Consider the following 13,011-nt stretch of genomic DNA (forward strand, 5'->3'; position numbering starts at 1 on the left):
GGTACCTTGAGCCTTCACGGTCAGCATACAATATTCTTATTATGTATGCTTTAACAAAGTGTGACAAACGAAATCAAAGATGGCCGCCACCGGCTCGTCGAGAACATCCAAAACACAGCGCGAAATCTGCGTTAAGGAAGAGTTAAAGATTGCTGTAAAAATTGCTCTTGATAGATTTCGATTTGAAGAGGGCCAAAAAGGTAATGCTGACATTTGTCTCGTTATTTAAAAGTCTAATGCAATCTGTGAATGCGTCCTTTGTGTTAGGTGTTGGAGGGAGCGTACATATTACCAGCAGCTGTTATTTACTGCTTTATAACGAAAACTAATGAACCACGAGCGTATTCAAGCGTAATGAGGGCTGTTTTCTCTCATGTCCTTGGTGTGTGTGTGGCATAGCATAAATATTCATGAGACATATTAACTGAGAACAGCTTTTGAACGTTCAACCTTGGAGTATCAGCATAAGTGATCAATTGGGCCCTTTCGTTTTACATCCGCATCCCGCTATTGAGGGTCTCGTAAATCTGAGAGGGAGGAGGGAGTCTTGAAAGGTCGTTTCTGAGGGGGCAACTGTGTCAGTTAGATCTTAAGTAAATGTTGAAGGTGGACGTGTGTTGGTGCTTTGATCTTTCTTTTTTGAGGGGTAAAGAGTTTACTTAGAACTCTGAAGGGATAAAATTCAACATCTTCAATAGGGGGTGCAGATATTAAATGACAAAAAATAATTATTTTTGTTGCGACAACATAGCCCTGCAAATTGACCTCTGGAAATATGCAGTACAAAGAGAAGGCAATAGATAGATGGAAAAAAACATGAATAATTAAGCTCAGTAGCAATTCAAAGTATGTGTCAAGTCAGCCTGTTCCTCCTGATAACAGATTTAAAATGTTGTTTAATAGCCATAGCAAATCCATTCTTAACAGATGTCTCCCTAAAAGTAAAAAAGAAACTGCAACAAAACTAAATAGTGCAACAGTGAAATGATGCCAGCAGTGACCCAAAATGCTTTTGACAGCATGCTTATCAACATTTTGTTGATAGTCAAATGCTCAACTGTGTGGGGGGGTACTGGTTGGTCTTTTAAAGACCTGTATCCCCACCTGTCTCACCAGTTGACCCTTAATGTCCCTGTAAGGTCTGGATAAGAAGGGGGGAGGAGGGAGAAGGGGGTAGGGGAGGATTGGTGCTCCTGGATTTGACTGATAAGTTGTCATTGCCAGATGACAAAATGAGTGGATCTAATGTTATTTACATAAATACGTAACTTTATTTCCATTCGGATTTCAATGTAGCATGGTTGTTGGGAGTGCTAATATCTCCAAACAAAGAAACAATAAAGTAAAAATACTCTATGTAACTACATTAACTACATTTGAAATAATCAACAATATTAGCCCAAGAAAATAGATAGCCCAAGAAAATACATGTGCCGATTGGTTTATATCATGTTTCTATTAAATTTATAATTTATTGTAAAGCAAATTTTACAACATCATTTTTTCTCTTCATTTCAGTTTTAGAGTTTCCTTCATCATTTACTTCTGTGGAAAGGGCATATGTACACAGACTATGCCAGAACCTGGGATTAAAATCAAAAAGCAAAGGGTAAGATGTATTGTAGATCACTACATGTATGTCTGTAAAATCAGTAGAGGCACAACAAGGTTTTACCACTCCTGGTAATTCTTTGTTTGCTGTTCAGTGCATCCCTGCTGTAGTTAAATACAAACAGACTAAACAGCATAACCAGCCCTCAAAAGTTTTGAAAATTTCAAGTCATAATTATATAGGCTTCAACCAGGTACTCTGACAGAAATAATTCGGTTACAAGTGTTTATTCAAAAGGATGTGCACATTGCTAAAAAAAAATTGTTTCAATACTTCTCTTAATCTTGCAATGTACATTAATTTTGTATTATAGTTAGCAATTCTCCTACTTGGATTGAAAAATGAATTGCTTGCAAGTTTGGCATTGGTCTATACATGTAGACTGTGCTGCAAGTGAATGCAGGAAGACCAGAAAGTGTGTGTAATTCCTGAAGTGGAGGTACAGGTGTACATGTACCTGTACATGCTGGTACCTGTGAACTTATGACTCTATGTTTTGGCCAGGGCTTGAAAGGTACAATAATAAATTATAGCTTTTAAGAAGCGGCCAAAGTAGAATATCTTTTTTCAGTACTACAGAACTCTGACAACTGATTTGCCATCCCTAATAATATGTTAATAATTTTGCAATACACCTAGACAGTACTGTCCACATCTTTACCAGTGAATTATTTAAGAATCACAGTATAATAACGATTGCTCTCCGGAATCAAAACATTCAATTTTATAAATTGAATTAAGTAATAAATTAAGTAATAAATTAATTAAATAAATTGTAAATAATTATAATGCAGTTAAATGCAATTTAATGGAGTTAACAACAAGGAGCGCAAGTCTAGCGGTCTCCAGCTAGCTGCCAATAGTGGAAGCTTCTGGATGCCTCAGGCACCCAACCACCACAGTTGTTAAATGTTCGTTAATCTTAGTTCAATTTTCTTGTAGGAATGGAAGCAATAGATATCTGACAGTCACAAAGAAAAATGTCAGTAGCGCTGCATGTAACAGTGTTGTGAGGCTCTCCGGCAACGCTTCTCAACACATTGAACATTTACTAAAGAAGTTTCCTTTAAATATAAAAGAAAGGCAAGAACTACAACCGAGAGCAGAAAGGTCAACAGTAAACTTTGATTCAGGTTGGTCTTTTTGTTGCTTTTATTGTTTGAAATTGTTAAATTAAATGCACAATGCTTATAGAGATGTACTTTGGATAATTCCTAGGGGGGAGGTGGTAGGGGGGTGGAGGTAGTACTCTTGTGTTATTAGTTATAGTAATAATAATAATAATAATACTAATAATAATAATAATAATAATAATGATAATAATGTCTTTATTCATTTGATAAAAGTACATATCAAAAGGTACTATTTAAAGTAGAATTAGCCAGAATATTTAATAGGCACTTACAATATCAAAAATTGAGTAAAAATGTTAAATTAAGATTATTCAGTAGGACAAGAAATTAAAATGTCTACATTGCTAATTTATAACTAAAACTAAGTCTGTTAAGAAAGATATTTTTAAAATGTTCAGTATGTATTTTTGTAAGTTGTCCACAACAATTTCGTAACCTTATACATAATTGCTCATTGACTGATTGCTTAGTTAAAGTCATGGGTTGAGTCCAGCATGGGCGTGACAAAATTTTGGTGACTTTTTGGGTGAAAGTTTTTGGTTAAGGACTTTTTTGGTACTTGACAAAAGACAAAAGCAAAGGTTTTCTTTTTTTTCCCCAAACCATTGGAACTCATGAGTCTGATTTTACATTAATTTTATATCTAGAATATCCCAGTGATATACATACTAGTATGTAGAATTAGAAGGGTTTGTTTGACTAGACTCGATCAGGGCAGTATGCAATGAGATTGAATTTTAGTGAACAACCTCACAGTTAAGTCTTTCACAAATACAAATGTATATACTGTAATACAGCTCCTGTTCAAGATCCATACTGTACATGTAAGTTATTTAGTTATTAAGTTGATTGTTGTCATTATTTGAATATACTGGGGTTCACCTCTCCATGATGCTATTGGTTAAGTCTTGCAGCGACTTCCTCAAGCTTTGTTTTTCACCTTTAAGTGGCAGCATTTTTGCTCATTTTGCCTAATTCAATCCAGCACATGCCAGACTGGTATTGGCTAGTAGTAATGGGGATATAGAAGGCTTGAACAAGGCACAAATTAAGTTTATCTGTCATGCCGATCGTGGAACGGTGATCCCCCCTTTACGCCATGTATTATTGTGTGTTTGTTTTGCCTTTCTCTGTTACAAACACTGAATCAGGAAGGAAGGACTAGGAAGTTCTACATACAGGTATAATATTTATTTTCCATGAAAGTTAAGGAAACTTCAGTTGGTAATAAATTATGAGGCATCTGGCAACAGAATCAGCTTCCAATTTTAGCATGCTTTACAGTAGAGTATGGCCTGAAAAACTGTCAGATCAATCACAGCACATGTAAAATTTACTGAGACATGTAATAAATAATTATAGTACGTAAACCAATGTGTAATTGTATTATTGATTGCGTCCTTTTCCTTGAATTGTCAAGGTCGTGGTACAAGAGAAAACAAAGTCATTGGCAAGCTTAATAACAACACGCCTGCAGTCCCACCAGCGATAAAAGAAAACGAATTGTCATCATTCCGCAAGTCTCTACCAATTTATGAGCTGAGGGAGCACATTTTGAAGCTTATATCTGAGAACCAGGTGGAGTGTGCAGTATATTGGAATATTTAAAAAATAGAGACTAGCATCCCTTTCAAGAGGTGGAGGCAGAAATAATACTGGCTAGTTGTCCCCTGCTGCAGAAACCACGACAAGCCCTGACAACTGAGTCTAACTACAGTACCTAGCATGTTGCAGTTTCTTTTTTTTTTTTTTTTCACGTATATCTTCCATTTTATTGTGCAGATTGTTCTTATTTCTGGTGAAACAGGGTCTGGGAAAACAACTCAGGTAATTAACATATTTTATTACATAAACACTAGTGAAATACCAAGATTTCTCCTTTTACTAAAAAATCATACCTTCATCGCGTGCAGTGAAGGTACTATTTTTATCTTTCATGTGTGAGGATATTGGTGTCGTCATGGTTACTAACATGATAATGGCTTAAACTGAACTTAGATGTGTTGCTGTGTGATTGAAACATCAGATTTTCCTCAGATATCTACGGTTATCTTCGCAAATCTTCGGAAATTTTCGGAAAATGTTTGGAAACGTTTGTCTGGCTTTCGGACAACTTTTGGAGAATCTTCAGAAATCTTTGGAAAGTTTTCAGAAATCTTCAGAAAATCGTAAAAAAATTTGTCATTAGCATGTTTATATAATAACTTACATACCCTCTTGTGGGTACGAATTTTATCTTCTTGTGTTCAACTCGATATCTCACTCATTCGCGGCGCTCACTCATGAGATATCGAGTTGAACACTTCAAGATAAAAGTCATATCCACATGCAGGCATGTAATATCCTCTATGTATTTTTTAACCATTTCAGTTCCAAGTTCAAAACGATAATTCCTCACACTGATGCTCATGCTCTTCTAATGTGCGTTCTGAGAATTTGGTGATAAATCAAGACTGCAATAATTATCACTTAACTGATGAGTTTCTATCATCACCTCTCTGTTTGTAATGAATTGGTATTGTAAGAGGAAATAAGACTTTGACCACTCCTGGGAATTAGAGATTAGACTAACAATGAGTTAAGATCTACTGACTAACAAAAGGCAGGGTTGTGCTTTAATAATTATTTTTTGTGTCATTTTTTTCTTCTAAGCAGTTTGATTTTTATGGTGCATTGCCTCATTAATATTCATCATCATAATCTGAAACTAAAGGAAATAGAATAAGTATTATAAATTGGTTCAAATTTTTATGCTCCTTGTTTGCATCTTCACATGTGACTTCATGCCTGGGATGAACTTGTCCTAAACAGGGTCTTAAAATAGAGGGTGTAGGCATACCAATTAGGGTTCAACACAGGGTCAGGATTTCAAACCCTGGGCAACACCCTTATACCCCCCCCCCCCCCCCAAGGCTTGTAACTTAGTCATGTATGTATATCTTCTATCTACAGGTACCACAGTTCATATTGGAAGATGCTAACACCCGGTCAACTCCTTGCCGATTAGTCTGTACCCAACCTCGCAGAATATCTGCCTTATCAGTCAGTGAGAGAGTAGCTACAGAGAGGGGTGAGAGACTTGGGCAGACAGTCGGATACCAGATCAGGCTTGATAACAGGTACTACCATATGGATTTGAATCACTGTGCCGACAATTTTCTGTTACTACATTATGCTCTATAATAATAATAATAATAATAATTTTTTAAAAAAAATTAGAAAAGACAAGACTTTATTTTCAATTCACATAATTATACTTATTTACAAAAGTTGACAAAGATAGTTTTTTCCTTACTCAGTCAAGTCTTGTGACAAAAACTAGAGCTAAGCTTTACAAAATGCTATAATATTTACGTAATTTGATGTCTGTTAAACCTGTAAAACATGTTTCCGTATGTAATCATGATATCATGGTTACTACAACTAATACTAATACTACTATCATCATCATAACATTAATTAACATATTCCATACAAATTGGTATATACAAGGTAAAAGTAAGTAAAAGAAATAAACTATTAAAACCTATTTCAATAATACATACATGTGGTTTTCAGTGGGGCCCTGCAAAAATAAAATTGTAAAAGCTAAAGAAATAGTAGATTAAAAATAATAATAACATTTAACCATTGTACTAATAGAAATATAGAAAACAGTAAAAAAAAAAATGATAATTAAAAATTAAGAAATACCCCTAAATTGACTTTTAAAATTAACTTGTAAGCTCAAATGTAAGGGTCAGGATGCAAACCCTGACTAGAGTGGCAATGAGAACATCAACAAACAAAAATGTTTCATGAAGAATTTGCAGTCTGCTGTCAAACATCTCCTATTCAGCCATATTCAATCACTATTGCATACAGTAAGTCTTGCTTCTGCTTGCTTTCATGTAGAATATCTCCCAAGACATTGTTAACTTATTGCACAACTGGAGTGCTGTTACGGACTTTGATGTCAGGAGATAACTCCCTCTCATTTGTCACACATGTTCTTGTGGTAAGAGAAAATAAGTGGTAGAAACTCTAGCAATGCTATTCATTTAAAAAAAAACACACGTAGTTATGCAAACTAATGTTTTAAGTATTTGGACTTTCGAAAAAAAAGAAAATGTGAATGATTGGTTGCATAATGAGGAGAATAGTTCATGCTAACCCTGGTCGAATTACTTTACTCATGCATTGAACAAACAGTACTGTTAATCAGTAGCAGCATGGTTACCACCATAGTGAGTATCCAGGGGTTTCATTAATTTGTAGGCACTGTGTAAATTATTGACTGGTTGTGAACATGATTTTGCCCACTTTGTTTGACCATCTAGAGGAAGTTTTTCTTATGAAGAAGTTCAGAGCTCTCAATAAGTTTTGCCCACCTATTGAAACCAGTTGCCCTCCTGTTGAACACGTTAATGCAACTCCTTTGATAACATGTAGCTTTCGTTATTTTGCTTTTATTTTCTGATCAGGATGAAGTTCATGAACGTGATAGATTTTCTGACTTTCTTTTGATCGCCTTGAGGGACCTTTTAACAGTGAACAGAAGGCTGAAGTTGATTTTAATGAGTGCCGCTTTGGACATCAACCTGTTTATTGAGTACTTTGGCAAGTGCCCAGTAGTTCATGGTAGGTCATTTTTATAGTTACATTGGCTTCAAACCTGTTTATTGACCATATAGTGTATACTGTCAATTTCATCTACATGTAAAATGGACACCCTCAGGGGCTGCTGTAAGTAATGATGTCTTAGACAGACTTCTCCTTTAGAGGAAGATTAAGTTAAAAGTACCGTAAGTGTTGTATTCATGTATATGTAATTGTACATGAAGACCTACATAACACCACTTCAGGCTACTACATTAAGTTTTACTCTTAAAGAGACACCTAAATATAAAGAAGTTGAGAGCACATGTAGTTTCATAGAGCATTCTGAAATGGATAATTTTACATTTTGTGAAGAAAACCTACAAAATGTGCTACTGGGCAATTTGGGTGACTTGCTCTCAAAATTGAAGGAAATCAGAGCCTGCCGTTATGGCTTCTGTTTATTAGTACAAGTGACTCCTACTGATGCTGTTAGACATTGCTCACAGTGTGGTAAAGATGCAAAGACACCCATATACATTGTACAGTGTACATGTATACAGCAATTAACATTCATGATTTGTTAAAAGGTAGCTGTCAAGTGTATCATTCTATGAAAAACAGAGTCGTGTAAAAGAAGAGAATTGCTGTTGCCTTATGCTCGCTACAGAACATGGCATTATATGCTCAGCATAATCAAGGTTATTTTTCTACAGTTCCTGGTCGATGCTACGAGGTTAAAACATATTATTTGGAAGATGTCCTAAAGATGTGAGTGCTCTACAATAGCTTTTGGTTTTGATTACACTGTAATAATTTTATTTTAGTTTGTTTTACACATGTCATGTATCTTGTCCACTTCAAACATCTAAAATTGACTGGCAAAGACTACGTTCAGGTTTAAAATTTCTGTCATTTGTTTATGTTAAGGTGCTAACAAACTTGTATAACACATCAATTCCGCAGCATTTGTCAAACAAGCACAAAATGTTTGGCATCTGCATGGGCTGTTTTTACCCTTCCATAAGGGGATTCCTAATTTGCTTTCTGCAATATGCAAGCAAAGTCCTGATCACTATGAATTACAAAGAACCCTGCAAAACCTTTTGTCCTCCCAGAGATAATTTTGTGTCGTGTTACAGGACATCATATTGTAACAAAGAGATGGCCAAGCATTTAAAAGAAGCAAGAAGTAAAAATGGAAGAGAGGAAAAGGATAACAGCCGCCTTGCTCTCAAGAAAGACGATTCCACGTCAGTTAAAGATAATGAAGTTGAGAGCTCTCAGAAGGCTGGTGAGGTTGGAAGTGAGAGCAATGTGATTATAGAGGAGCTGGCTCCACCCACTCCACTCAGTGTTAATTTAGACCCAGATGAAATGTTTGATGAAGAACTGCAGCCAGCAGAGGGTAACTAAATGTAAACCATCAGCCATACAGTGATACATTATGTATTAGCCAATGGTGCTGAAAGATCTAAGGATAAAATTTTGAAGTTCAACTTAATTGAATTATGAGGGATTCAGTTTTATCCATTGTGCACAGGTGCATGTGATAGTACTGTAATGGTTTGACTTAGTGCTCCCTTTCCAAAACCACCTCTTTTATAATAAACACTTCCCCACCAAGTGCCATTTTTAATAAGCAAATAAGGAAATGTCGCTGCTTACAGCATTGAAACAAGAATGGAGGAATATTTAGCTAATTTGAAAGAAGAATTTTAAACACTTTTCAGTTTAAAGAGTGAAAGCTGTGGAGGCTTAATTCCTAAAGTTTCTTTCTTTCTTTTTTTTTTTTTTGCACATCATTCCCCATTTTAGAAATTGAACTGGAAGATGATCCAGAACAAAAGATAGCTGAGGACTCCCAAGAAAAGGACTACCTCCCAGACTTCCAACTTGATGAGGAGTTGGGTGATGGGGAAGAAATCGAGGAGGACATCTTACTGGAAGGAGAGGAGGAAGGAGACAATGATGTTAATGATGAGGGGGATGACGAAGAGGGAGATGATGAGGATTTAGTGGAGGAGGAAGGGAAAATGGATGATGGAGAAGTCAAAGGTGTGGAAGAAGGAATTGAAGTGATCAAACTTCAGGAAGATAATGGGGAAGATATTGTGCAAATTCCAGCAGATGATGACAAGGACAAAGAGGATGAGGTATAGCCAATTTTTTGTAGCTGATTGCAAAGAACATGAATCCTGAAAATAACTGCCACTAAAACATGTCCCACCTGCTACAATAACCTCTTGACAACTGCAAGTTAATCAATGACTGGCAATTGCTGTATACAAAACTCTTTTTTTTATTGTAAAAGGCACCAAACTTGATCCATACTGTACCCTTTGTTCTGTTTAGGTCCATTTTTTTTATTTTTGCATTTTAATTTATATGTGCTAAAATAAGCAGTTTTTGATAAACAAATTGCACTCCAAAAATTAAAAATACAGATACATGTCATATTACACCCTTACCTCCCCATAACAGCCACCTCTCTACAGTGGCCAATTTGCTCTGTAACCAAGGTGGCCATCGTGGAAACGTTTGGCTGTACATACCAGAGGCGCGAGAAGTGGCATGGCCGAGTGGTTTAGGGCGGTGTATTTGAAATCTGGAGGTCCCTGGTTTAAATCCTCCTCCCTACCGCTATCTGGATTTGTTCTTGAGCAGTAGTTCCGAGTTCAACTCCTCGACTGTGTTGTGTAAATAACCAACTGGTCAGCCTCCCACCAGTTGGGATTCATCACAATTTGTGTTCTATTTGTAATATTTGTTTGTTTATTTACAGTGTTCTCAATTAGTACAACAGTGCTAAATACATTTGACACTTAAATAAAGTTATTATTGTTATTGTTATTATGTATAGTGCAAGCCAGATCTTTTTGTTAGTTTTGTGTTGACTATACAAAGTTCAATGTTAACATCTAGCCTTGCCATCTTCTAGGAAAGTGACAGTGAGGATCAATATTTAAAGCAAGAAATGGATAACAGCATTTCTGAGGCTTGGCTTAATGTAAGTAGAAAACAACACATGGAAGATATCTGTAAATCATTTTATTCATCATCGGAAAGGACTCTTAATCTAGTATGTATTGCATGCTAACCCTCTTTCCACAAAATATATCCATTTTACAAAGAATGTCCTGTTATGTTTCTTGCTAGGGTGATGAGGAGTCATTTGTTCAGATTCTTTACTTGATTATGCATGAAAATATTAGTGGTGAGTTGCTAACAGTTTCTATTTTTAACAAAATGTTGTATCCAGTTTAACAGTTTTTCTTCGCACAGGTGATTCCCACCATTTTAAACTCTTAAGAAAAATTTTCTTATTGGTCGAGATGGCTTGGTCTCATGATAGTTGATAATAAATGTCTGAAAAAAGGATATCCAAGGGAAAAATGATTTTTGTTCAGGTTAGAGGGGACTTCAAGTAAGCTGAATCTGGGGTAGCAATATTCAACTGTATTTGATTTGAAATGAGGTTAAAACTACAGTATCACAGTTGTAATCACAATTTAAGCAATTGCAAATTAAGCATGAAATAATATTTCAGAGCTTTAACAGGATTTGAACCCATGAGTGCTGAGCAGTACCAACCGAATTATGAAGACATTGTGAGCAAACCAATGTCATTGAATTGGCCTGCTCCCAATGCATGGGTCTCCATAACCCAGTTGTGCACTGCACTGCAGCACTTACTAATGCAGAGGCCATGGGTTCGAATCTGTCCAGTTCCAGGCCTAGAAAACTTTTATTTGGACTTAACTTGCAATAAAATTATTGTGATTACGACTGCAGTGATCACATCATCATTTTGTTTGTACTTCTGAATTTCAGATCATTCTTATAAAGTACCTACAGTAGATTGCCTGTTTATGAGGTTGTAGATACAGGTGAAGACAAGTATGACAAAATTAATATTTGTTTCTTTCCACAGTGGATTATCAACACTCAGAGACCCAGGCCACTGCTCTGATGGTAGCATCAGGTCGAGGCTGTTCTGGTGTTGTGGAGCAGCTGTTAAATTTAGGAGCAAATCCGCACATCAAGGAAGCTAAGAATGGCTGGTAACAAAACCATTCCTCCCCTCTGTGCTTTAAAGTGGCACTGTTATGGGCATGACTTTCAAAAATCAAAACTTAAAAGACATATTTTCATAAGTGGAAACCTATTAAAGCAAGTGGTCTAGTTTTGTCACAAATGACTATACAGGCGCACTGAGAGAAGTATTGTGTTGCACATGCATGTACCAGTAATTGTGATATTGCTGGGTCTTGGAAAAAATCTTAAGAACTTAATTACAATTTGTTCTTTCTCCAACAATTCAATAACGTATTTATGTTGGCGAGATTAAGAGAACCAACAACAAACTTGACCTGTTTATGATGCCAGGTTGGGAAGCTGGCACTATTACCAATGCACCAAATAAAAAACCTGCACCAATACATATCACTGGAATATGGCAGGCCCAACTAAAGAAAAATCTTCATTATTTTATGTTCTGTCTTGCCCACTCATCCTGTTTGTTTTGAAGTCAGATCAGTATGACTGTGTTATCCTTTCCTAGGACTGCAATAGACTGGGCCAAGAAATGGGAACACACTGAAGTCATTGAACTTCTTGAGTCAACCTTGTAAGTACAGTATTCAATTAACACGTCAATTGTTGCAGAGGTCCAGTATAAGATTTTTGTTCATGCAGGCTGGCCCTGGTGAAAAATATAATAATTCTCGGTTAATATTGATTTCCCGACCTGCCATATCAACAATCCTCAGGTCATCACCAAAAGTGCCATATGTTGATGAAACAGCTTTAGAAAAGGAGTCTAACGAATTAAGTGAAGAAAGCAAAGAGTTGCTTTCCATATATCACAAGACGTTTGATGATGAGCGGGTAAGTTGTCTTTGATGTTCATTTATGTGTAAGTGCACTTTGAAGAGGATTATTTTGTTATTGAGAAGATCGTGTTTCTGTCAGTGACACAGGGATACTCAGAAAAAGAAATCCAACGCCTCCAAATTGGAGTCCAACCTAAAGGTCAGCACGCACCCAAGAACAAGCCCTGTGATTATTTCCCGCAACAAGTTGTTGGGACAAGTTCCTTAGTGTGAACGTGCCATTTTTGTCAAATATCTAGTCACAGAGACCAAATTTGATCCCTGCAGCTTGTTCCATGGATTCAAACTGGTTTCAATACTTATAGAAGGGCCAAGTTCCTGCAACTGGTCCCTCACAAGCGTTAGTGTGAACTGTTTGCGGGACAAGTCCCAGGGGGGGGGGGGGGGGGTAGTCCTCAGGATTTTTCCCTGCATGAGTGCTGACCATAAGACCTTCTGGTCAGTAGTCCAGATGCTCTACCACTGAGCTGCAGGAGACTTGTGGAAACTGAGATCATTAAACTACATGTAGGTTTATTTGTTGTTCCACCACAGATGAGGAATCCTCTCTTAATATCGATTTCTTCACAGGTTGATCGTGATCTGATTATCAGTTTGCTGACATATATTTGCAATACTCAGCAAGAAGGTTAGACTTTTGAACAGCCCTTACTACCTGCACCTTACAAGCAACCTATTCATGGCATAAACAAAGCCGACAGACAGACCTCAAACAGATCAACTTAACTTGACTAACAACAGATGGATCAAAACTTACTGGAACCAACAAATGACTGTTGACAAACTTTACACT

The 13,011-nt window shown here is 36.5% G+C and overlaps 1 protein-coding gene across 2 annotated transcripts in view; it reads left to right on the top strand.

Moving 5' to 3' along the window:
- The first annotated feature begins 41 nt into the window (after window positions 1–41).
- Window positions 42–13,011, top strand: part of LOC110065010 (3'-5' RNA helicase YTHDC2-like) — a 31,456-nt gene continuing 18,486 nt past the window's right edge. Inside the window, exons 1-17 of one of the 2 annotated variants that reach the window (XM_089296385.1) lie at window positions 42–200; window positions 1,519–1,609; window positions 2,555–2,745; window positions 4,166–4,323; window positions 4,528–4,572; window positions 5,698–5,864; window positions 6,640–6,742; window positions 7,209–7,365; window positions 8,040–8,094; window positions 8,466–8,731; window positions 9,142–9,479; window positions 10,265–10,333; window positions 10,483–10,540; window positions 11,258–11,387; window positions 11,888–11,953; window positions 12,096–12,213; window positions 12,789–12,846. In XM_089296385.1, the coding sequence (XP_089152511.1) occupies window positions 80–200; window positions 1,519–1,609; window positions 2,555–2,745; window positions 4,166–4,323; window positions 4,528–4,572; window positions 5,698–5,864; window positions 6,640–6,742; window positions 7,209–7,365; window positions 8,040–8,094; window positions 8,466–8,731; window positions 9,142–9,479; window positions 10,265–10,333; window positions 10,483–10,540; window positions 11,258–11,387; window positions 11,888–11,953; window positions 12,096–12,213; window positions 12,789–12,846 (2,191 nt within the window). In that variant the 5' untranslated portion in view covers window positions 42–79. The remainder of the gene's footprint in view (window positions 201–1,518; window positions 1,610–2,554; window positions 2,746–4,165; window positions 4,324–4,527; window positions 4,573–5,697; window positions 5,865–6,639; window positions 6,743–7,208; window positions 7,366–8,039; window positions 8,095–8,465; window positions 8,732–9,141; window positions 9,480–10,264; window positions 10,334–10,482; window positions 10,541–11,257; window positions 11,388–11,887; window positions 11,954–12,095; window positions 12,214–12,788; window positions 12,847–13,011) is intronic. The other variant, XM_089296386.1, reaches the window with a different exon arrangement.

The sequence above is a fragment of the Orbicella faveolata genome, unplaced genomic scaffold (genome assembly GCF_042242905.1).
Source record: "Orbicella faveolata isolate gen_17 unplaced genomic scaffold, um_ofav_v1 contig_26, whole genome shotgun sequence".
Classification (NCBI taxonomy): Eukaryota; Metazoa; Cnidaria; class Anthozoa; order Scleractinia; family Merulinidae; genus Orbicella; species Orbicella faveolata.